The sequence below is a fragment of the Sapajus apella genome, unplaced genomic scaffold (assembly GCF_009761245.1).
Source record: "Sapajus apella isolate SASKATOON/1434 unplaced genomic scaffold, GSC_monkey_1.0 scaffold110, whole genome shotgun sequence".
Lineage (NCBI taxonomy): Eukaryota > Metazoa > Chordata > Mammalia > Primates > Cebidae > Sapajus > Sapajus apella.
The window spans coordinates 4,507,908-4,532,184 of NW_022437050.1; the positions used below are offsets into that span (position 1 = coordinate 4,507,908).

General features: G+C 46.4%; 1 protein-coding gene across 3 annotated transcripts in view; it reads left to right on the forward strand.

Moving 5' to 3' along the window:
* Positions 1-24,277, forward strand: part of SDK1 (sidekick cell adhesion molecule 1) — a 978,776-nt gene that overhangs the window by 723,969 nt on the left and 230,530 nt on the right. For all 3 annotated transcript variants that reach the window (XM_032259651.1, XM_032259652.1, XM_032259653.1), the window contains 3 exons: positions 11,750-11,897; positions 12,867-13,007; positions 18,592-18,773. In XM_032259651.1, the coding sequence (XP_032115542.1) occupies positions 11,750-11,897; positions 12,867-13,007; positions 18,592-18,773 (471 nt within the window). The remainder of the gene's footprint in view (positions 1-11,749; positions 11,898-12,866; positions 13,008-18,591; positions 18,774-24,277) is intronic.

Below are 24,277 nucleotides of genomic sequence, written 5' to 3' on the forward strand. Positions count from 1 at the left end.
ACAGCAGGGAGAAGCCAGGTAGTGAAAGCAGGCACTTCCGAGCCTGCAAGGGTAGGGGGCCCTTCCTGGGCCCCAGAGAGTGCAAGAATACCTGCGTCTGCAGCCACGGATTTTGGCAGCGGCAGCTGTGCCCAAGAGGGCAGGGATCCTTCCTGCTTCCAGCCCCCTAAGAGCACAAGGAGGCTCAGATCAGTGGCCACGACTTGGGCAGGCAGGGCTCCTGCCTGCTTCGTGGAGTGGGAGGCCCAGATCTGCAGCCACGGTTTGGGCGGCTGCAGGGGCACCTAGGGAGCTACTACCACACCTCAGAAGAGGCAGAGCTCCCAGGTGTCCTCTGCTCCTGCTGGCTTCCTGGAGCGTGCAGCCCCGGCAGCTCCTCACTGCGGCAGCTGGCATGATGGCAACAGCAGGCTCTCTAGAACAGCTGGCTGCTGTCATCAAAATGAACAGGATACTGACCTGAATGAACAGTTTTGTTTATCGTGTAATACATTCCTTCCATTCCTACTTCTTGGATTTTTTTAAAAAATTATGTAGGGAAATTTTTTATTTCTAAGCAAAGTAGTCTTAAAATAACAAAATATGACATTTAGAAATATCCCTACATTTATATGAGAGAATTCAGTATGTGAATAAGCTTCAGGCTCTGGCATGAACTCCCAAGGCCCTGCCCCCAGGACAGGTTTCAGAGCTGGTGCTCTGAGGTATGTGGTCTTCATCTATGACTCAGGGTTCCCAAGACTCAAACCTGAAATAATGTACTTTTCCTTAACTCAGAAAGCAACACTGCTTTCTATGAATTAGGAGTTCATCCCATATCTTCATGTTTTCTAGCAATGTGCAGGAGGAACGACACCTCTGTATCTTCTGCATCACTCACTGTCTTCCACGTGAAGTTCTACACAGTTGGTGCCTCCTCTGCCTAGGGAATACTTGTTTCTCTGGATGAACATGGGCACTTCCTTTTGCAAGTCTGCCATCCATGTGCCCCTTTATGCCTTGGCTGCCAGGAAGCCCAAAGCTACCCTGAGTGCCTAACTGAAGTACCTAAGTCATTCCATCTGCTTAGAACATCTCTTTGCATTTTTCTCCCTTATGAGTTTGAATTTGTTTTTGTTTATATTTATTTCATGTATCACCCATTTTTATGCAGATTTTTACTTTAGAAGATCCTTAAGCTCTCTTTAAAAACAGGAGATATGAGGCCAGGCACAGTGGCTCATGCATGTAATTCCGACACTTTGGGAGGCCGAGGCAGGTGGATCACCTGAGGTCGGGAGTTCAAGACAAGCCTGGCCAACATGGAGAAACCCGATCTCTACTAAAAATACAAACTTAGCAGGGCATGGTGGCATATGTCTATAATCCCAGCTACTTGGGAGGCTGAGGCAGGAGAATCACTTGAACCCCAGGAGACAGAGATTACGGTGAGCCAAGATCACATCATTGCATTCCAGCCTGGGCAACAAGAGTGAAACTCCATCTCAAAAAACAAACAAACAAAAAAACCAGAGATCTCTCCCCAAACACACACACACACACACACACGCACGCACGCACACATATGTATCATGTGACCCTCCTTTAAGAGCAGGCTCATGTGAAAGGAGCGATCGACCTCCTTTCTCTCCTTTATTTTCTCTCTCACCATTCCCTTGAGTACAGAGCACAGTAGCTTCAGGCAAGTCTGCGAATCATGCATCCGCATCCACTCCCGCCTGATAGTATTAGACACCAGGAAATACCTGGAAGAGCATGAGGTCAATTTGCGAGGCAAAGAACACTTGCAAAATTAAATCACAAATCAAAGAACGCACGAGGGGGTGTGGGGTAGTATGTGCTCACTTGCCAGGAAAAGTGGAACTGAGAATCAGGACCCTCAGGTAAGGGGGGTTCCCTGTGGGTAGGCATGGACATGGAGGCCCTTCAAGGCGGGCCTTGAGCAGAATGTTGGGATGGACAGGATTCAGATGCCCTGGTGCCTTTGAGGAGACGGTGGCCAAGGACTCTGAGGCTTGGATGCAGGGCGGCAAAATGGGAGTTCAGGATATCTCCCAGTGAATGAATTGGTAAGAGCAGAAGGATCTTTGAGCAGGAGAAGCTGGAGGCTGAAACGGACTGCTTTTTAAAAAACCATTTTCTAAATAATAATGTATTTTTAAGTACAAAGTAATACACGCTCATCAAAGCTGGAGAAATAGTACACAGTGTATAAAGAAGAGTTCTTATCTCCCCCTGCCATGAGGGAGTACTGCTAACAGCCTAGCACGCATCGTTCCTCGCTGAAAAGGGACTCCTTCAAGGAACAGAGAGGGGCCAAATGATGCCAGACCCGAGTCTTATACAACAGAGCTGCACAAAGCTGGGAGCTAGGGAAGAGGGTGTGAAAGCAAGTTTTTAGCAAGATTAACCTGGCAGTGGCCTACAGGGAGCTGTTGTGTGAGGCTCAGGGAGTGGAGGTGAGCAGGAGGCCGAGAGCCTGGAGCAGGGAGGTGGTCATTCCCAAATTGCTGATGGGGTTTCCCTGGGAAGGGACCTAGAACCCCAGGCCTGACCTGGAAGCAGGAGTCCCGCTGAGGCACACTGGTCTGGGAAGAGCATCCATGATCTTGACTGGACCATACTGATTCTGAGATGTTTTTGGTTCAGATTGCAGTATCCTCCAGGCAGCTTGTCCCTTCTCCAGCATGGAACGTTCTGTTGCCCACAGTGGTCTGCTGCTTTTTTCGTGCCTCTCCACCTCCGATTCCTGAAGCACAGCTTGGTTTTGTCAGCTGCTGGTCCTAGACTAGCTTTTGGATCACGTTCTCTGAGGCCCAGTGCCTCTCCCAAACCTTTGGGGGAGGGGTTCTTCCTCCACAAAGAGAGTCTCTGAGCTGTGTGGCTCGGTTGGTTCTGTCTCTGCCACAGGTACCTTTTCATGTAGGGAACCCATTGGCTGTCTCCACCCCACTCTCCATGAAAGCTGCTCCTGGCTGTCACTCCACAATCTGTTAAACATCTCCATCCCCTGTTGCTATTATGGACTTAAAAGCTGATGGGCTTTGTGCTGTTTTGCTTGCCAAAATGGCAAAGAGACTTTGTTCTTCATGCTTCAAATCACTTTAATGCTGTCTTTGAAACACACCTCACACAGGCATTTTCTAATGGCCTCAGACTTGTTGGAGAGTATTTCATATTTTAGCTCGTCTTTCTTTGGGCTTTTGCATATAAAGCCTCGCATGCGTCGCATTTGTCCCCATTTAATAAATGCATATCTGGGAAGACAGTATCTGTTACAGGTGTTTATGAAGTGGGGAACCATGGCTATGTTGGGAGCCCACAGGGTCTGAGGTCTGCTTCTGAGTTCACTTCCCCTTAGCTTCATGCCCTCAGGCAAAATGAGGTGAGGTCAGAGAGCCCAGGGTGGCTTCCACATCCTTGGTTTTTCCTCACCTTCTGGAAACCTCTGGCCTAGGCTGTCCCACGTGATGGTGTAACTTCCTGCACAAGTGAGCCTGTGGTGACCGTGCAGTGAAGAATACAGCAGGGCTGTCATAGCTTGAGCTCACAGAGGCCAGGCCAGCTTCCATCCAGCGAGGGCCCCCTGCTCCACCCACTGCCTGCTTACCATCTCCAGCCTGTCACATGGGTTTGCTACCATCAGAATGGATCTCCCACCCAAGGCCAAGTTCCCTAAGCTTCCGAATGTGTCCAGTCACCATTTCCAGCCTCCTTCCCCTTCTCTGGAGGCAATGGCTTTTCCAGCACATCGGCCCATACCTCCTGGTGAGCATATCTCTCCCCTTGGGTTCAGGCCAAAGTTTGGCCTCAATGAGCCACCTTTGGTGTCTTGACCTGAGGATCTGGAGGCCATAGTGCCCTGGATGTGAACAGTCTATAGCCTCAAAGCCTGTTCTGGGATCATTTTGGCTGTGTCCCTTAGCTGGGGGTTTCATGTGTTTCTAAATATCTCAGCTCTTTAGTCCTTAACTTTTAAGGCAAAAACTTGGTGCATTTTAATCCTGACCTTGCAGATCTTTATGGTTTCTCTAAAGGCATATACAACAGAGAAAGCTTTCCCAAAAGGAAGGATATCAAAATGTATTCATACTGTCCGCTCTTTGGTGTCTTGTTTCAGGTAGGAAATATCCATCTACTTCCTACTCTTTCTTCCCCCTGTTCTATGAAGTCTTTGTCTGGCCTAAGCCCCTTTCTTTCTCAGGCATCCTTAGTGGTTTATCCCTGTCACTCCTGTGGCCTTCGTCTTATCTTCCAGGGTTGCCATGAACAGGCCTGTTTCACTATCTTCTTTTCAAACTGTGTTTGTCTTAGATATGTTTCATGACTTGATAGAGTTGCGTTCATCCAGGGGCCCTAGCAGTCTCCTTACAGGAGTATAGTCTACTCTACAAAGGTATTTACCAGCTTAAGCTTGGAATTCTACAGTGCCACTAAAAATTGTGTTCCTTTTGTCATTGTAATAGTTTTTAACTAGAATCCTGCAGAAAACTTTTTATATAACCTTAGCATAACTAGTTATTGTCTATACTCCTCTCTTAGTGCCCAGATGAGCTCTGACTAGACCAAGAGAAGCTTTTTCTTAGCCCTGGCTGTGCCCGTCTCTGAGCCTGGGCTCCAGCCTGGAGGGGTGAGTGGATTCTGAAGCCTCACCCCAAGCAGTTTAACTGCATGGAGGCTGAAGTTCTTTGTTGTCTGGGCTTTTAAACTGTGTTATTTCTGTTCATGTGACAACAGTAATTTAAGGGCACTTTAATGTAGAGGAGGAAATGTCATTCCTTCCACCAAACTAATCTCAGTAACTCACTGAGCTGAACACTGAGATACAGGTCAGAGTCTCCAAAAACATGAAAGTAATTACCCAAAGCATTGAGCAACTATGAGAATAGTTTAAAAAACAAGAACCGCAATATGGACCTATGCTTGTTTCATTTCATTTCCTTCTCATACTCTATTTTCCAAAAATTTTAAGTGAACTTATATTATGGTTTATGGTATATATAACGTACATATACTATATATATATATATATTATGTACATATACCATAACCCATAATATCAGTTACCCAAAAATTTACACGAATCTGATCTTCTCTTGCAAAACACATGACCTTCCACTGCAGGTTCCACACAGGGCCTCCTCACTCGCCTCTCCCCTGCCTGGCTCTGGACCAACCATTCATGATAGGTCTTTCTTTTTTCTTACTAAACTTTGTATTTTAGAGCAGTTTGGGGTTTATAGAATTGTTGCAAAGAATGGACCCCCCACCCCAGTTTCCCCTGTGACACTAGTATGGTACATTTGTCACAGTCAGTGAGCTCACAGTGACACCTTATCAGTCCCTGCTCCCTTCCAAGCTCCGCAGTCTCTCCCTGATGACGTCATTCCTGCTCTGCTGCAGGATCCCATCCAGGATCTGTTTTGTAGAGCATCACTCAGTCAGGATTTGTCTGATGTTCTTCTCTTAACCAGACCAGGGTTATGGGGCTTTGGGAAGAAGACCAGGGAGGTAAAGTACCATTCTCATCATATCACATCATGGGTGGACCCTGTCAACATGACTCATCACTGTTGATGCTCGATAGACCTTCCAGACATGAGGAATTTAACTTGATCTGTGCCTAGGGTTAGCCTCTCAGCAATACCTGCCTTGAGTGTGCAGTGCCACCCTAAGAAATTCAGCCTGCTTATACTCAGTGCCTAGAGAGACACTCTGGTGTGGTGGAAGGGAGTCTCTGAGTGGCACAAGGCCTCCCCTCTCAGTTCCATGGCGAGGGCCCTTGCAGGCGTTGCTCCAAGACAAGCTTATCTTCTCCTTCATCTCTGTGGCCAAGCCTGCAACTTCCCAGCTTTAAATCCAAGGCACCAGTGAAACGTGGAAAAACCACGGTGGAGTTTGCACAGGGAGCATTAATGGTGAGTGGAGACACCGTGAGCCTTCACTCCATCCATTTCTCATGTGGAAATGAAGATCATTGTCTCTCCCTCAAGGCTACTGTGAAGGTTGACCATGTACAACACATACAGGCATTGACAGTAGCTCCAACAGAGTGGGTGCTTTTGTTCTATAAATATATATTAAGCTCCTACTGTGTGTCAGGCACTCTTCTAGTTGCTGAGGACCAAACAGGGAATGAAATAGATCCCAAGGGAGCTTTTCCCGTAAATAACTCTTTAAATAGATAATCATTATTATTATACGCTAATACTTCTATTTCAGGAGATTCAATATGCAGACTGTTGTAACCAAAACAGTAGTGGAATTAGAATTAGAAAAATAATAAATTTGCAACTAATTTTTCCACTTAACCTTGTAACCTGGGGGAACTATCCTTGTTTTAATGAAAGCATGTTCATTCTCATTCATATAAAAATGCAAAGTGAAGCATCAGCCAAATTACATTTTTCACCTGCCAAAATAGACAATCATAACAGTTATAAAATGAGCCATGCTGGCAATACGGTGACAAAAATAGTCACTTTCTAAAAACTTTTTATTATTAAAAATACTAAATAAACACAAAAATGTAGCTTCAACAACCAATAACATTTCAACCATATTTATTTCATTGGGTCCTCACTTTTCTTTTGCTAGAGCGTTTTAAAGGAAATTCCAAAAATTATGTCATTTCATCCCTATGTAATCAGTAAGCCACTCACAAAGTTGATTACACCTAACAAAATTAATAGCTTCCTTAATATCACCTGCTATTCAGTTTATATTTAATTTTCCCTAGATGTCTTAAAAAAAAAAAAAGGTCCTTTTACACTTGAATCAGGATCCATACGAGGTCCATTCATTGTATTGGTTGTGTCTTGTGTCTCTTAATCCAAAAAACTTCGACCGCCCTCCCTGATTCCTGACTGGGCAGAAACCATGACAGTTGTCCTAGAGAAGCTCCCAGGTCCCAGATGAGGATTTTTGGTATTTAATTGGTTCCTGCACCTTCTTTATTGCTTGGAGACTGGATTTGAGCTGCCCTCCATTTCTGATTGGTTTCATTTCTTATGCGACTGTGTGTGTGAATACTTCTTGGATACTGCGGGTACTTCCTGCTGTGGAACCCAAGGAGGCACTTGAGACCAGCCGCCCCACTTCTGGTAATGTTGAAATAAAGCCACTCTAGGTAGCCACCACCTGTGAAGGTCAGAAGTTATTTAAACTTCCCTGAGTCTTGATTTCCTGGAGCCAAAATCCTCCCCAAGTGGGTTTCTGTGGCTTCAGACCTGAAAGCACTTCCAGGCTGCAAACTGCCATCAAAATGCTATGTATTAATCATATAACGATGCTTTTGGCAATTAAGGAAAATCTTCTGGCTGGGCATGGTGATTCACTCCTGTAATCTCAACACTTTGGGAGGCCAGGGCAAACAGATTGCTTGAGTCCAGGTGTTCAAGACAAGCCTGAGCAACATGGTGAAATCCTGTCTCTACAAAAAATACAAAAATTAGCTGGGCATGGCGGCGCACACCTGTGGCCCCAGACTGGGGGGTAGAATGCTGGTTGTGAAGGGAGGGGTGGAATGGGACAAGACTGAGGCAGGAGAATCGCTTGAACCCATGAGGTGGAGGTTGCAGTAAGCCGAGATCACACCACCGCACTCCAGCCTGGGCGACAAAACGGGTCCCTGTCCTTCCCCCTACCCCACCAAAAAAAAAAGAAAGAAAAATCTTCTTTTAGAAAACATTTTCTTTCTTTAGATACCTTTAGTTGAGAAAATGGTAATGCTCTTTTGTATCGGGAAAAAACTTCCGGAACATTTTCAAAAATTGGAAACAACCTGCTTTTTACTCAACAGCTGAAGTGGGGTAGTGATTAATTCCTCAAGATTCTGGGCCTTACTGCTAAGAAAACAAAAGTGTAGTGATGCCCTCTGTAGAACGGAGCCTGGCTGGGGAAGTATACAATCCCTCAGTCTTCTAGGTCAGAGAGTCCCTGAAGGGGAAGAAAACAGGTATTAAACTTTTATGGGATGGTTTCCTTTATCAAAGTCTTCTACCCCTGAACCTCCAAGACAAGCACCTGTGGCCTTCCTCTGTGAGGACGGACTGGGGGAGGACCCTTTTAAAGGGATGTTGCTTACTGATTGTCAGGAACAGACTTGCTATTTAAATTTTAACAATTCTCAGCAAGCTTGCACTTCCAGAGCTTGTGAATGAGCAAATCTTTCCCAAACCAATTTTTTTTTTTTTTTGTACAAATCAAGGTGCCCAGAGATGGATCGGGTTCATTTGTATTAGTTTTCAGTTTAACTTCTCTTCCTGCCAGACCTTTTATCTTCTAGTGGGAGAGGAAAAAGAAGAAATAAAGAATCCTATAGTTGCAGCAGGACTGAGCAGAGCCGGGAGGTGCAGAGGAGATTAATAGGCCCTGTTGTCAAATCAAACTGGGCAGCAGACTCTGGACATAACCGAGGCTGGGGTTATGGACTTTCAGGAGCTGTTTACACTCTGAGTGAACAGACAGCCAGGATCAGGCAGGGCCGGGCTGGCGGGATGGGGCCAAGGGCAGGAAGGCAGTATCCTCTCCTACGGTCTGATTAATCGCCTCAGTCACCTGGTTACAACTGTTGTCCTTCTGACTGTCTCTGTCTGAAACTACGTTTGTTCATTGCGCCTGACCGAGCAGGTGAATGGTTCACTTCCAGACACTGTGACATCTGAAGGAAGAAAGCGGTGGAAGAAGAGCTTTACTGAGTCCAGTATTAGTCAAGGTTCCTGCAGGGAAAGATGGCACTCCTGAATGAGAGCAATCGAGGAGGAAGTTTTAGAAGGGGAATGTTTGCAGAGGTGTGGGTGGAAGGGAACCACTGTTACCCGGGGCTGCGAGCCTCAGAGCTGATTTCACCCTTAGGTTAAAGAGCCCAAGACAGATGCAGAACCCCAGAAGGAGAGATTGCCTAGGGTGCCCACTTGGAAAAGAGGAGTACCCTTTGGATGAAGGACCCAGGTAGCCCCAGGCAGCCTCCCAGTGAGGAAGGAAGAGCCTTAAATTTGCTCCCTTCATCTACGGGAAGCCTCAGGGCAGGAGCCTCCAGGGCAGAGCTGGGTAGGGAGGGTGGAGCTTGGATCTAGGGAGGCGGAGCTATCCAGCACCCTGGGCCAAGCTTACAGCTAGATGCTTTCAATGTATGTTATTTCATACTCAGGGAGTCTTGGGGGTTATATGTTATCCCCCCATCTTTTCATCATTTGTTTTAATTTTTAATTGTAGTAAAACACACATAAAAAACTCCCCCTGTTCGCCATTTACAAGTGCACAGTTCAGTGGCATTAAACATATTCACGTTATGGTAAAATCATCACCACCATCCTTCTCTAGAACTCTTTCATGTGGCAAAACTTCTGCACCACCAAAAATAACTCCCCATTTCTCCTTCTCCATCTCCTCCTACTTTCTGCCTCTGTGAATTTGACTATTCTAGATGCCTCATATAAGTGGAGTCATACAGTATGCACCTTTTTGTTACTTATTTCGCTTAGTATAATGTCCTCAAGGTTCATCCATGTGGTGGCATGTGTCCGAATGTCCTTCCTTTAAAAAGCTGAGTAGCAGGCATTTTATGGGCAGACCACATTTTGTTTACCCATTCAACCATCGGCGGCGGGCAGTTGGGTTGCTTCTACCTGTTGGCTACTGTGAATAAAGCTGCTGTGAACACAGGTGTGCAAATAGCTCTTCAAACCCCTCCTTTTCATTCCATTGGGTGTATACTCAGAAGCAGAATTGCTGGATCATATGGTAATTCTGTCTTCATTTTTGGAGGAACTCCCATACTGTTTTCTGTAGCAGCTACACCGTTTTACATTCGAAACAACAGTGCAATGGGGTAGAATTTCTCCACATCCTCCCCAACACCTGTTATTTTCTGTTTGAGCTTTTTTTTTTTTAATAGTACCCACCCTAGTGGGTATTAGATGCAGTACCATTGTGGTTCTGAATTGTCCACTGTTTTTACAGAAGTTCAAACAAAATTGAACACCCATAAGTGGGAGAGCTCATAGTCAGCGGTGGGCTCTGTGCTTCCTTCTTCTCCAACCAGTTATCTTCAGAATGAGAACAATATTTTCATGGAAGCTGGACTTGGCAGGAAGGGGCCCTGCTTCCAACCAACCAAGTCCGCTTGCCCTGATGCGGGGAAGGGCCTTTCATCTTCCACATTGACAAATGGCTGTATTCTCTAAGGGAAACAAGATCATCCTGAGCTGAGTGATGCAAATAGAAGGGTTTCAGGCTCCCAGAGAGACAAGACAAGTTGCTGTGAGTTCTTCTGTAGGTAACTGGGAATGCACACATTTTGTTTTTAAAGGAGACACACAGAGAGGGGATCCTATTCAGCTGCCCATTATCCATGTCACTGGAAATCAGAAGCCAAGAACATTGAAATGCCCAGCTGGTGGCAAAGACTGCATTCCCAGAAAGCCATTTTTGGAAGCAGCTTTATTTGAAATAATTAGAAAGATTCCATCTTCATAGCCAACTGGCGTCATGCTTCAGAGCAGCTTAACTTTCTGTTAAGGAATCCAGTGAGCAGATTCTGAATTAGTGATAGACATCTCTGTGTGAGGCAACAAAAGTTGCCTTTGAGACTCTCATTTTCATTTTAGAGCAATTTATGGCCACTGCTAGTGATCTGAAAGGAGCCAGAGTGCATTTCTGATGAACTCGTAGCACAGACTTGCGAATTCCCGTGGTTCAGGCTGTGGGTTTTTGGAGAAGCAGCTGAGATTTTATGTGTGGATGTTGACGTGCAGCTGGTGCTGTCTGCAGGCTCTGCCCAGCCCAGCACCATGGCAGAAAGCATGTGCCACCTCTTTCTGACCATCTGTAATGTGGGCGAAAGGGACTTAGCACCACTTCAGGTCAACAAGACAGCTCGATTTCCAGGAGAATTTCCCCCACCCAGGTTTTACTTCACTAATAACCTGAAAATTCCATTTAGGCATCCTCCAAATTCAGGACGAGAACCGATGGCGGATGCTAGAAGTCACTGCCAGACCTTGTTCATTCCAGGGCATCACTCTACAAGTTGACGGGGCTGAAACGCATGTTTAAACTCTGCAAAAAATCACACAGGTATAGGATCTCCAGCAGAACCCTCGGAAGCCTTGCTGGAGAAAGTGCATTTGGCTGGCATAGTTGCTCTTCCACACCTGCTGGAAAGCTGGGTGGGAAGATATTCTAAACTCACTGTGAATTTCATTACGTCTCTTCTCCAGCCAAAGCCACTCAGGGGTGTGGTGGCGTAATGGGCCTGCCACGCAGATGGGCTGCGAAATACACAGCCCATCTGTCTTTATCATGCTCATTTCCTCTTTTATTAAAATGTTAATGAATATAGTTTTTATTTATCATTCAGTGACATGTGCGGCATCCTTTTCTGGGAGACAAATCTGCAATCTGCCCAACCATGTGAGCCGACAGAGAACTTTCTCCCCTTACATACTGAACACAGGAATTAGGGATATTCTGGTTCCTTTTAACCGTCATATGCAGGTTGCACACACAAAAAAATCCCTTTGCTCATTGATAGCAGCATGGGGTAAGTTTCCTTTCTGGCTTGCTTGTTACTAGCCACAGGGCCGGAGCCTCAGTTTCCACCTCTGCTAAATGGGATAAACATTCTTTCTCCTAGAGCTGGCCTGCTAAGCAAATGAGATATTTCCTGAGAAGGCCTTTGCACTCACCTCTTATTATTCAAACATGCACTTCTGTGGGCTTGAATTCATTTTCTTCACTCTTTCAGACTCTCCGTGGAAAGTGCATCTATCAAACGTTGGCCCCGAGATGACAGGCGTTACCGTGAGCGGCCTGACTCCGGCTCGTACCTATCAATTCCGGATATGCGCAGTGAATGAAGTGGGCAGGGGCCAGTACAGCACTGAGACAAGCAGGTGCGTGAATCCCACCCCAGGGGCATGGAACAGCCAGGGCCTGAACGCCAAACAGCAGCATCACATTAGGTGGAGGAATTGAACACAGAAATCCGACGGCCTCCCTCAGGGAGGCTGGCCAAAATGTGAGCCCAAAAGCCTGTCACAAAGAGGGAAACACAGTCCCATGTAGGCTTAGCTGGGCCTTCCTTCATTGCTGTGAGGCAGGTTTCTCAGATTTTTCCTGTGGCAATCTGGCTGTGCCTACATAAATCACTCTTCACAGCACAGCCCTCTCTATACAGGAAACTAAGAGCTTACACATTTTCCATGTCCTTTGCTACCCCACTGCCGGGTGGAAGCTGGCGCCACAGTCTTGGCAAGTGAACACCTAGTGGGGTGCTGTAAGGGAAAGACTCCGCTGTCTCTGCAGAGGTGTCGTATTCCTTAGTGGTCTTGCTCTGCCATCCCTGCGAGGGCTGCCTCTGAAAAAGCTCATTCGGAGGTGACGTGGGAAAATGGCTTCATCACGTGTCAGCACACCCTCCCCAACCAACCTGAGCTTTCAGTGGGCTTGACTTGTAGAACAGCTGAGCTCTAAATGACTTTTTTTCAAAATGTGGGAGTTTGAGATGAGAAATGTTGAAAGAACTGAAGGAAACAATTTGGGAGGAGTCTGAGATGGCAGGCCCACGAGTGTACACATTCAGGCTTGCATTCTTTCCAAAGAGCTCAGGTGCTGGGGTTATTCACATGGAACAAAGTCGCCTTCGTGACTTTCCCATTGCTTGGTTAACTGATTTTCTATTATGTTGATTTGTTGTAACTGTTTCTCATGTCCTTTCAGGTTCATCAGTGATGTGTTTTGCTTTTCTCGAAACCCGATTCTCATGAATAGTCAGGCTCAAGATTCAGCAAGATAGATGAAATGCAAATGGACCCCATCTATTTCTGGTACTCATCTCTCTTTTTCCTGTCTTTTATTTTTAGGTTGATGCTACCTGAAGAACCACCCAGTGCTCCCCCCAAAAATATAGTAGCCAGTGGGCGCACCAACCAGTCCATTATGGTCCAGTGGCAGCCGCCCCCAGAAACAGAGCACAACGGGGTGCTGCGTGGATACATCCTCAGGCAAGTAGCCAGTGACTGGCCATCTTTAGGCCACCATTAGAGCCAAGCATCGATTCACTGAGGTTGCAAACTCTAATGTCTATGAAAGCCAAACAGGAACCAAAGAATCAGTCCAGGTGTGAGACTTTAGGGAGCGGTAGAGACTGTGGCAAACTTGAGTACACAGGCCAATGTGGGCAGCCTTGCACAGACATTCTGTGCATATCTAACCATGAAGAACACACACAAAACTGGTGTCTGGGTAGCATTTTGTTAGGAGAATGATGGGGTATTATGGGTTGGAAGCCAGGTATATTATTCATTGTGAGGCTTTGTGTTTTTTTACTTTTTTTGAAATAGAGTTTCACTCTTGCCACCTAGGCTAGAGTGCAGTGGCATGACCTCGGCTCACTGCAACATCTGCCTCCCGGGTTCAAGTGATTCTCCTGCTTCAGCCTCTGGAGTAGCTGGGATTACAGGCATGCACCACCACACCTGGCTAATGTTTGTGTTTTTAGTAGAGACAGTTTTACCATGTTGGCCAGGCTGGTGTCAAACTTCTAACCTCAGGTGATCCGTCTGCCTCAGCCTCCCAAAGTGCTGAGATTGCAGGTGTGAGCCACCGCGCCCAGCCTCATCGTGAGTCTTTTGATTCCATTTAAGTTTTCAACCAGGGGCATGTGTTGTTCAATACAGTAATTTTAAACTAAGGATAATTAATTTGATGTAATTGTTAGCCAGTTGTCACCATGCTGATATGTTGCTCACTATTGCCAAATCTTCTAGTATTTCCAGAAATCCAAAAATCTAGCTTTCTACCTGAAACCTCACAACTTTTAGATGTTGGAAATAAAATCAATATATCTGGAAGCAAAGCGCAGGGCTAATGCGCACTTCTGCAGGCCAGGTGTGGCTGAAGGGTGGCCAGTGTGCTATCTTTGCTTTATAAATGACAGTTGGGCTTCTAGGAATACTGGGGACATTGCATCAGAGCTTTCTGTGTTTGAGAGAAGAAATCTCCCCTGCCAAAACTACTGCTAATTTAAAAATTGCACTGAACGTGATAATTGCAATGGCCTGTTGATACAAGTAAAGAAAAAGTAAAGCAGAATTCCATGATGATTGTTAAATCTCTTCTAATAGATTGCAGTACTGTGGATGTATTTGTTAATTTTACCACTGTTATTGGGACAAGCACGGTGGGTATCCATTATTCCCATCCTGGGCTTGTTCTAAGTGTGTGATCAGTAAATAGTGGCTAACAAAGGTCTTAAGTAGACAAATTTAATTTCTTAGATAAACGTAAGAAATTGTGAAATGTTGCATCTTCAACTCCATTATCCTTGCATATGAAGGGCAACGCCTTCCCTATATATATTTGTATAGTCATCCATTCATCATTTAATATGTGTTTTTCTATATGCCTTGAATATCTGCCTGTCAAAACCAATTTGCCACAGCTTTCAAGTTTTTCCTCCAGTGCAGGGATTCTCTTCTAAATGTAAGCCAGACCGTGACCCACCTGAAGTGGTTTAAATGGGCCATGCCCAGGGGTACACAGAGAGCTCCAATCAATAGCAAGGCCCCTTTTGTCTTGAGGCTCCAACTGTCCTTCCTCATTTCTAAGAAGGCCAAGAGGAGCCTGCAGTTCTGTCCCCCCGAGGTGGGGGCCGCAGGCTCTGGTTCCTGTTGATCCCCTGAGACAGTTCCTAATTGCTTGACCTTCTCCGCTCTGGAAAACAGCCCCATGCTCCCTGCTGCCTGTGGCCAAGGGCTCCTGTGGCACTGATACTCCGGCCCCTGCCTTAGCCGTTACCTTCATTCTGCACCCCTCGACTAATGAGAATAATTAGCTGCCCTCTCTACTCAGCCGCAAGGGCCTATCGCCTCTCTTCAGCCCAGGCAGGAAAAGTTTCCTTAGGCTGAAGCTGCCAAGTAAAGACTTTAAAAGTCATCCCACAGAAGCAGGCTCAGGGCACAGAGTTTAATAATAAAATCTCTCTGATGTTACGAGGCTGTGTCGCAGACTACACATTTCTCTGTTTTGGGGATTACTAGTGTTAAAAGGATCTTCTGTGATGGGGTCAGTAGAATTGGGTGCTGGAGATGAGGGCATCTGTATTTGCAGGGGCTTAAATCCGGAGAGCCCGAAAATGAAGGTGCACTACCCTAAGCCTGTGAATATCAAAGTTTTCAGAAATTAAAGAGCCATGCCAAAATGAATTTGCTTGGAAACATTTCCACATTATCCTCTGGTCTGCACATCAGCTCTCTGCGAGTGTGTATCCTCCAGGGCACAGTCTCTCTGTCAGATCTGAGGCACAATGTGAGGAAAGCAAAGAGAAATAAATCACTTTCGTGGCCCCAGCCATAAGAAGTAGTTAGGATGCGTGTGCAGTAATAAAATATTTATAATAATAGGCAGGGTGTTTCTTTGAGAGGAGCATAGGGGTTATGTCCTTTAAAAACATTCTCCTGTTTATTTCCATATAAAAAATCATCTTGTTCTGGCTGAGATGGTCTCCTGGGCAACATATCCTACCAGTAAGAGGAGGCTGCCCTGCACTTCCATTATTAATTGTGACCTTCTTAGACATCCTGTGACTATTACAAAAGCACCCGGTGCCACTGGTAAGAATGGGCCAGCATGCCTGTTCCGGAGGGGAGCACAGGCTCTTTTGAAGATGTGAATTCTGCAGTTTGCTTTTCACAGTGGTATAAAGAGTGGGCCCCAGAGAAGATGGGTGGCTTATGCAGGCGTAGTTCCTTATAACTCATAATTATCTTGTCCATGCTTCTCAATAGAAGAGTGGTGTTTAAAAAAATATTTAGGGAGTGCTTTACACCTTCATATCTTTTACATTCATTGTCTCCTTTGACTGTTGCAATAAGCATGGAAATGCTATTATCATTCCCACCTTAAAGAGGCGGTAACCAAGGCTTGGAGAAGTTTGGAATTTTCCCAAGACCACCCAGCTCCTCAGTGGCTGTTGAGCAAAGTCTTCTGATGCTGGCTCCTCTGTTCGTCCCTGGAATGTGTGTTGTGTAGCATTGGGTCCACAGGAGGAATTCTTCTTAAGGGCCATGCTCGTTCTGTGGTATTGATTACGGATGGTGCTTGGTGCCAGTATGCCCAGGCTACTCAGGTGCATGGTGTAGGCACGGAGCCAGTTTCTACCTTTTCCCAAATGGCTGTCTAACTGTCTCAGTGCCATTTATTTTAAGAGTTTATCTTTTGTAGATGGTGAATGTAAATGGAAATGTCCGTCACACAGGTGAATCCATGCCAAGGCTCTCTCTCTGAGGGCCACTGCCTTGAGGACCATCATGCTACATAAATGATCTGAACACCCCCTGGGAATTGCACATGTACTTGCTTGGAGCAGGTCGTTCAGTAAAGGAGTCAGAGGTGGACACACTATAAAGCAACAATGTGGTTTGATAACTTGACTTTTACTTTTCACTTTTTTTTTTTTTTTTTTTTTTGAGACAGAGTCTTGCTCTGTCACCCAGGCTGGAGTACAGTGGCTTGATCTCTGGTCACCACAACCTCTGCCTCCTGGATTCAAACGATTCTCCTGCCTCAGGTCCTGAGTAGCTGGGATTATAGGCGTGCACCACCACACGAGACTAATTTTTTTTTATTTTTAGTAGAGACAGGGTTTCACCATGTTAGCCAGGCTGGTATCGAACTCCTGACCTCGTGGTCTGCCTGCCTTGGCCTCCCAAAGTGCTGGGATTACAGGTGTGAACTACCATGCCCAGCCTGACTTTCATTTTTGCCCATCACAGAATAACACTGTCCCTTCCCTGAGTCTCCCACCAGGTGAGCCAAGGAGCCACTTGCTCCTTTCAGGCAAGAGACAGAAGAAGACCAGGTACATTCTTGCTCTTCAAGAGCCATCTGATTTTGATTATTTGTTTCCTATCAAACAGGCCCCACAACTGCAAATGGCCTGCAGCAAGAGGGGACAAGAGAATGCTCTCAGAAACTCCTGATTTTCATGAAGAACCTTGTATGACCATTTCTCTACTTCCTCACTTCATTTTCAAGCCATCCTTCTCTTGGGAAAGTTGTTTTACATTTTAAGGCCTGAATTTCTAGGTTTCCTTTTCGCTCCGACATCGACAGCCTTACTGATGTTCCTGTCCCTGTGTGTCTGTCTCAGATCCTTTGCCTTCGTGCTCAGGTGCCCTGCCCCCCTGGGACCACCCAGGTAATGGACATGGAATCCACAGAGCCACAGAGCTCAGAGCTCAGTGTCCTGGAGGACCCTGAAGATTTTCACACACCATGAAAAGCCAACAGATTTGCTGCCACTCAAGTGTGGGACTGTGAGGCAGGAGCCACTTTCAGGGTAGAAATTAGAGGCTTTTGGAAGCTGCAGGATGATGGGGCAGTCACTCCTACTGGGCATGCTCTTGGCTTTACCCAGTGGGACTGATTCATGAAAGTTCAGTAAATTACCTGAGTTGGTTCAGTGCATGAACAACTACTACTACTACTGCTCCTCCTCCTCCTCCTCCTCCTCCTTCTCCTTCTTCTTTTTCGTTCTTCTTCCTTCTTTTTTCTTTTTTTTGAGATGGAATCTTGCTCTGTTGCCCAGGCTGGAGTGCAACAGAGGTTGCCATTACTGCAACCTCCACCTCCTGGTTCAAGCGATTCTCCTGCCTCAGCTTGCTGAGTAGCTGGAACTAGAGGCGTGTGCCACCATGTCTGGCTAATTTTTTAGTAGAGACTGGGTTTCACCGTGTTAGCCAAGACGGTCTTGATCTCCTGACCACATGTTCCATCCGCCTCTGCCTTCTAAAGTGCTGGGATTACAGGCATGAGCCATCACTGCACCCAGCCTCAATGCATTAACTTCTATAGACTGAATCATGGAGAAACATTTGCTCATCAAAAGAATACTGTGAAAATCTTCTCACAGTACACACAGCAATTTCCTAATTTGTACATTCTAAGTCCTGAGTTGTGTACATTATGTTTTTCATAAACACAACTTCAAATTTCCACCTAAGAACGTACTACACAAGCAACCACAGAGGTCTTCCACAAAGCAATTTGTCATCCTTAGCATTGGACTGGTATTTTGGAAGTTTCAACACCTTTTCAAAGCCACTCATTCCAATTCTGGGATACACTTGGACACACCTGCAATTCGTAAATGGAGCTCCATCCCTGGAGACCATGAGGCTGTGCGCTGCCTGCTTCTGGAAGTCTCCCCACATTTCAGATTCACAAGAGGAAAATGTTTCCCAAACTGATTTACAGCAGCTCCCCAACGGAAATCACGTCTGGAACTTTTGGTACTAAATCACTGTGGTCTCCAAGCGAGTTCCAAGTAAAAAGTTATAATTTTTTCTTAACCATAATGCAGTTGAAATGTCAGTTCCATTTTGCCTTGAGCTTATAATCACTGTGAGATTAGAGCACACTTTTAAAAATCGTCGAGTTAGGAAATGGTATTGTTTAAGGCTGACCTCTCAGCTCTGCTGTTGTTTATTTACTTCCATTTCCCCCTAACCCTGCAGAATAGCTGCAGGTAAACGCAGTTTCAGGGTCCAGTTATCTCTTTACCATGACGGGCTTCCTTCGTGGCAGGTACCGCCTGGCCGGACTTCCTGGAGAGTACCAGCAGCGGAACATCACCAGCCCAGAGGTGAACTACTGCCTGGTGACGGACCTGATCATCTGGACACAGTACGAGATACAGGTGGCAGCGTACAACGGGGCCGGCCTGGGCGTCTTCAGCAGGGCGGTCACCGAGTACACCTTGCAAGGAGGTAAGCTTGTCTCTAAAACCACGAGCTGGCGGAATCTTTGCCGGGGAGTGGGATTTGCAAAGTTGGACTGGAGTGCGTTAGAAAGAAAAACAGAGAATTCCGTCCCCCAGGGAGTGTTTAGAAGAAAATTCATCACATATTTAATGGGATCTCTCCAGCTACTCCTCAACTAAAGCAGTACCGTAGATGGGAGACAAATGATATTCCAGCTGCTTTTTTCAGTGACTAAGGATCGACGTTTCGGTACACACCCGTTAGTGGGTGCATCTATTCTTGAAAAGTCTGTGGAGGTGGATTTTTCTAAGTGGAATGATCATAGGTTTTTGCAGGAAAGCCAACCGTGGAGTTCTGTGCGATACTGTGAGTGTTTTTCAAAGAGCATGATTATTCTTCACAGTATTTTTAAAGATATAACATGATTATTGGTCATAGAATTTACAACTTGGTACTTTTCTTTGGTTGCCTTTTTCAGTTACACAAGCAGACAATCTACTCGATCAATAAAAACTGCCCCCACCCCTGGAAAAAATTGACTAGACATAAATGTCATAGAGCCAGTGGTTCTTAACTATACGTGGTGAGACCTGGGCATGGCATTGCAGGCTCTCCACCACATCTGGTTCCTCCACTGTTTTTGAAGGATGCAGGTGTTAGCCCCAGGAGGTGCGAGGGTTGGAAACCCCCTCTGCATCTGCATCTCACTGTTACTGCTCTTAGCAGGAATAAATAGACCCTCTCCCAACGCAGCCTCATTTGTCCTACAGCAGCCCAAATCCTTGCCCAGGGAAGCAATTTTTCTACAAAGTCTAAAATCCTTTTTCACTCTACGATTTATGCCCTCGCCTGATTCACAGGTGTGATTTTATTTGCTTAGGCATTTTTATTGCTACCAGACCTTGACCTTTTTCAAATGATAAGGTTTCTAACTGCCCACTTCTCTCCCCAAATCATGCCTGAGACCTAATGTTCCTTGATATTACATGCTGTTATTATCATCCCTTATTGATTGGCTGTCTGTTGTCATCTGTAAGTCCATAAATCCTCCTTTATAAATTAAGTGCAGTCAGTTCTGCCTGCACAGTGACTAGCAGAAATATTTAAAACACAGGACAGCCAGGAAGGACCTGTCCATCTGCAAGTGATTCTTGATTACTCATTTAAAAAGGAAAATGGCTGAAAACCTGGACAGTTAGCATTTGCTTTAATTAGGGTATTTAATAAAATAACAGTAAACTTAGAAACATTTAAGAGACTCATATTGCTGTTAGTAATCCCTTATTACTATTAATCATGACTGTTTCATTTTCTTGATGGTGCATTTGCGTTCTGCGTGGGGCAGAGGGAAGTGGATCTCCACCTAATTGAGAAGGGCTTTGAGGCTTTGGACTCTGGCTTTTATTCAGTTGGCATTGGGGAACCATTAAAGGCTTAAGAGCTGTGAGTAGCATGAGCAAAATGCTGCATTAGGAGGAGGAATCTGTGCATGGGAAGGTGGGAGGCGGGGAGCAGAGAAGGGCAGCAGGGACTCCAGAGACAAAAAAATGAAGTGATGCATATCCCCCAGCTCCGAAGGCTGGCAACGAGAAGGGTTAGGAATGTAAGTCTAGGTGGGATGCCATCATTTTCAAAACAGCTTACATGGATTCCAGGGTTGTGCCTTCCAGCAACTCTGTAAACAAATGCAGCTTCTGCTCCACAAGCACCTCCCAGTGCGTCCTGTGCAATGGGGCTGGGTATAAAAACAGGAATAGGCCCAGTGCCTCCTGTACAATGGGACTGAGTATAAAAACAGGAATAGGGCCTGGACACCTTCCTCAAAGTGCAGACAATTTATAAGATAGAGCAGGGCAAGTTTCATATTCAGGCACTTGTTCATAAGGAAGCTGAATATTAGCTAGCTGGAATTTAGTTGGTCTGAAATCACATGGCCACAAAGGCAGAACCAGCACTGATATCCAGACTCCCGAGACAAGATCGCTGTTCTCTGAGCAATATTGGCTTCCTCTGATGTCACTAGGACTTGAGAGGAGATTTCAGCCTAGTTGGTGAGGGACTGCACTTAGACTAGTGGGCTGGGGCACAGGGTTCCCCCTAAGATGGTGGCTCAGTGGGTGGGTTCCCACCTCCATATCCAAGCAGTCTTCTGGATGGGGAAATTATTAAATTATGCTTTGCTCTGGGAACAAACTTTTTCCCAGATATGATAAGAACCTGACTTGGATTGTCCCCTATCTGGTTCATCATGCCTGCTTTAAAAAAAAAAAAAAAAAAACCGCTATTCATGAGTAAATAATGCTGCACATGCAGTTTCCCATCTGCAGCGTGGCTCTTTAGCAACACCATCCTTCCCTTGCTTGGGTGTTTGACATTGGTGGTCAGCACGCAGTCCCTCATGGGTCTCGGGACACCCAGCAGACACAGTCGTAATTCCTGTCTTCATGTCTTCCACTTTGGCACTCCCTGGAACACCTTTGTATGGACATGGATGGCCCTCTTTTGTTCCCTGCTAAGCCCAGTGTGGAAACACAGGTGGCTCTGTCTTCCCTGTGAGGAACTCAGCCCTCCCTCTCTGCATGTTTCAGACCCCCGTGTGCTTGGTGGGATGGTAATTGCCCCTGGGGAATCTCCCTGGAACTTGCTGGGATTGGGCAGGTCATGTCATGCCTTTCTTCCAGACCCTGACTCCAACCCTATACCCATTCCTGGGTCACTAGGCAGAACATTTCAGGCTTGTGACAGCTTCAAGATGCCAGGCATTACCCATCTGACCCTTCTTTGTTCAAGGGACATGCTGAGTCCCAGAACAAATTGGGGGTGATAACGCTTACTGACCAAAGCATTAGGACACTGTCCTTTGGATGTGGCTGGTGTCAGGCATGTGGCAGGCTACAGGAGGAGGTGGCCCATGGCCTGTGGGACACGGCTATCTACACAGCCTTGATGCCTTGGTATAGTCAACTGCACTTATCCCTCTGAGCTATTCAAGGACCTCCCAGTCAGCCACGCCACCACGGAACAGAATGAAGCGAGCATATGAATTCTGTCCCAAATCCACATTCCCCTCCGCGACAGGACACAGCTAGGAGACGACATCAGATCACCAGTTTGGAAAGAGCTGGGAAGGTGAAGGGAAGACGGTGCAATGCTTGCCTGGCTTTGGAGAGGAAGACGTAATGAACAGGACAGAGAGGGATCTGCCTAGAAGGTGACACGTGAGGAAGCAGAGTGACAAGAGGGAGCGTGAATGCTTCAGGGGAACCGTGATGGCAGCTGGGTGAGCACGACAGGTTTCACACACACATATATATTCAGACATCTTTCTGGATGCATGACTCCCAAAAGAGCCCTTCCTGGGAGTCTATCCAGGCCTCACTCTCTGCATTTACTGCTAATGTGCCTTCAAAAAGCACCTGTACCCATTCCGAGCCTCCATTTTCCATTTGTAGAACTGTCCTGACTCCAAGGGCGCTGTGAAAAGAAGATGAGATACTATGTGTGAAAAGACTTTGAAGATGAGACATCTCACATGTGCCAGCAGTGGTGCTTTGTCTGTATTCCTTTTTCCACTATGACAAGTGTCTGCTACAGTTTTTGAATGCTTCCATAGGGGCCATCGCAAAGAAAGAGATCTGGGGGCAATCTTGCTGACAGTAAAATCAAACAGACTCAAGAATTGATGTGAGGGCCTGCGGCATGTGTGGAGTTGTGGGACAGACCCTGACTCCGAGGGTAGGGAAGATGCCTGGCATGTCATCATCCTTGGGGACCTGCAATCTGGCCCCAGAGGTGAGACTGACATTCATGAAATATGAGCAGGAAGTTGAAGAGATCAGCCTCACTCATGCACAGTCACCCCTCATCTATCTACAGATTGGGGTCCTGGGTGTGCTTAAAAGAGTCCTCAGTCAGCACCCAGAAAACGTGCTGTGGACTCGAGGGCCGTGGCTGAAGAGGCACTCACTGTGATCCACATGGTGGGGGCACCTAAGAGTTTGCAGCTGTCTGTGTTGCTTAGGAATGGTGTCTCACTGCCAGAAACAGACCCACAGTGACAGGAGCTTAACAAGATGGAGCAGTGTTTTTAGTTTTCTCACATCAGGGGGTTGGGCAGTGGGCAGTGGGTGGGGCAGAGTCATAGTGGCAGCTTCAGGGTCATCATAGATTCAGGGGTCTTTGTGTTTTTGCCTGCCACTTCAGCACGTGCCTCAAATTGCACACCTGCTGCTACAGTATCAGCCGTTGCATCCCCACTCAAGAAGGCAAGGAGGAGGAAGGCTCAGGGTTGTGCCTCAGGGACAAGTATGCCCACCTTTAAGGAACTTCCTTAGAAGTCCCATTTGTTGCTGACTCTGCTTACAATTCCTGGAATTCTCTCTGTGTGGGAGAGGCTGGCAGTGTGGCCTTTCAGCCGGACACATCTCTGTCCCTTGTTAAGGAAGGAAGAGGGAATGGATATGGGAGGGGAAGCTCACAGCTTCTGCCTCACTTTCTAAGTGAGATGAAATTTCCTGACAATGGGCTCCTGAGTGAAAACTCACACTGAGTGAAAACTGCAAATGCACAGGTCCTCCAGGCCCTGGCGGCTCACCCATCCCTTGAGGCTCCCCACCCATCCCCCGAGGGACCCTCAGCCTCAGGCCCCCGCATTCCCCTGAGGGCCTCTCAACTTCAGGCCCCAGCTCCATGGAGCTGTTTGGGCATGAAGTGCTCAATGCTTATTTGCTGCTGGGAGCCCCACTTAGGGGCCTGAAGTACCCCCCCCAGCTATTAGCACTGATTGTCATGGCAGCCTAGAGGCCTGAGTAGGTCCTTGAAGCTGAAAAGGGAGTAATTAAAATGCCTTTATACTGAAAGGGAAAGCATAACTCATAAAATTAATTATTTGTCAGCATAATTTGGGAAATTATTGTAATGTCTACAAACAGAATTTGACAGTGTGTCAGAGAGCATGCAGAAGGCAGGAGATGCCCAGCCAGGAGGGGAAGGAAGCCCTAGGCCAGCCAGCCTCATTTTTCCTCCTCCCTTCAGCAAATGGCAGCTTGATGCATCCGGGGAAATGAGAATTAATTCATCTTGACTTTAATAAGGCCCTTGGACTGAGCGCCTCTTGAGAAACTATCAGAACGCCAGGGAAAGATGGGGCCCTGTGCGCTATCATGAGGTGGGTGTGGAACTTGCTAGGCTGTCCGTCTCAAAGAGAACTTAGCAGTGATACAGCATTTGCTGGGCTGAGGGAGGGGAGGGCATGCAGGCTGCCCTGATTGGCACCAGCAGCAGGCACGGAGCAATAGAAAAGCTGTTTGCTGCAGGGGGGAGGTAGCAGCTCATTCTTTTAGAGCATGATTTTTGGTCTCAAATGTGTTTCCTTCAAGGCAGATCCTTAAGGAAGATCAGCAGCAGGTAGTCAGCCAGTACAATGTTGACCCCTGAAGCCATTTGAACCTACTACTCACTGGCCACGCCTCATTTTCCTTTTCAATCCCATTTATGGCTGAGATATATTT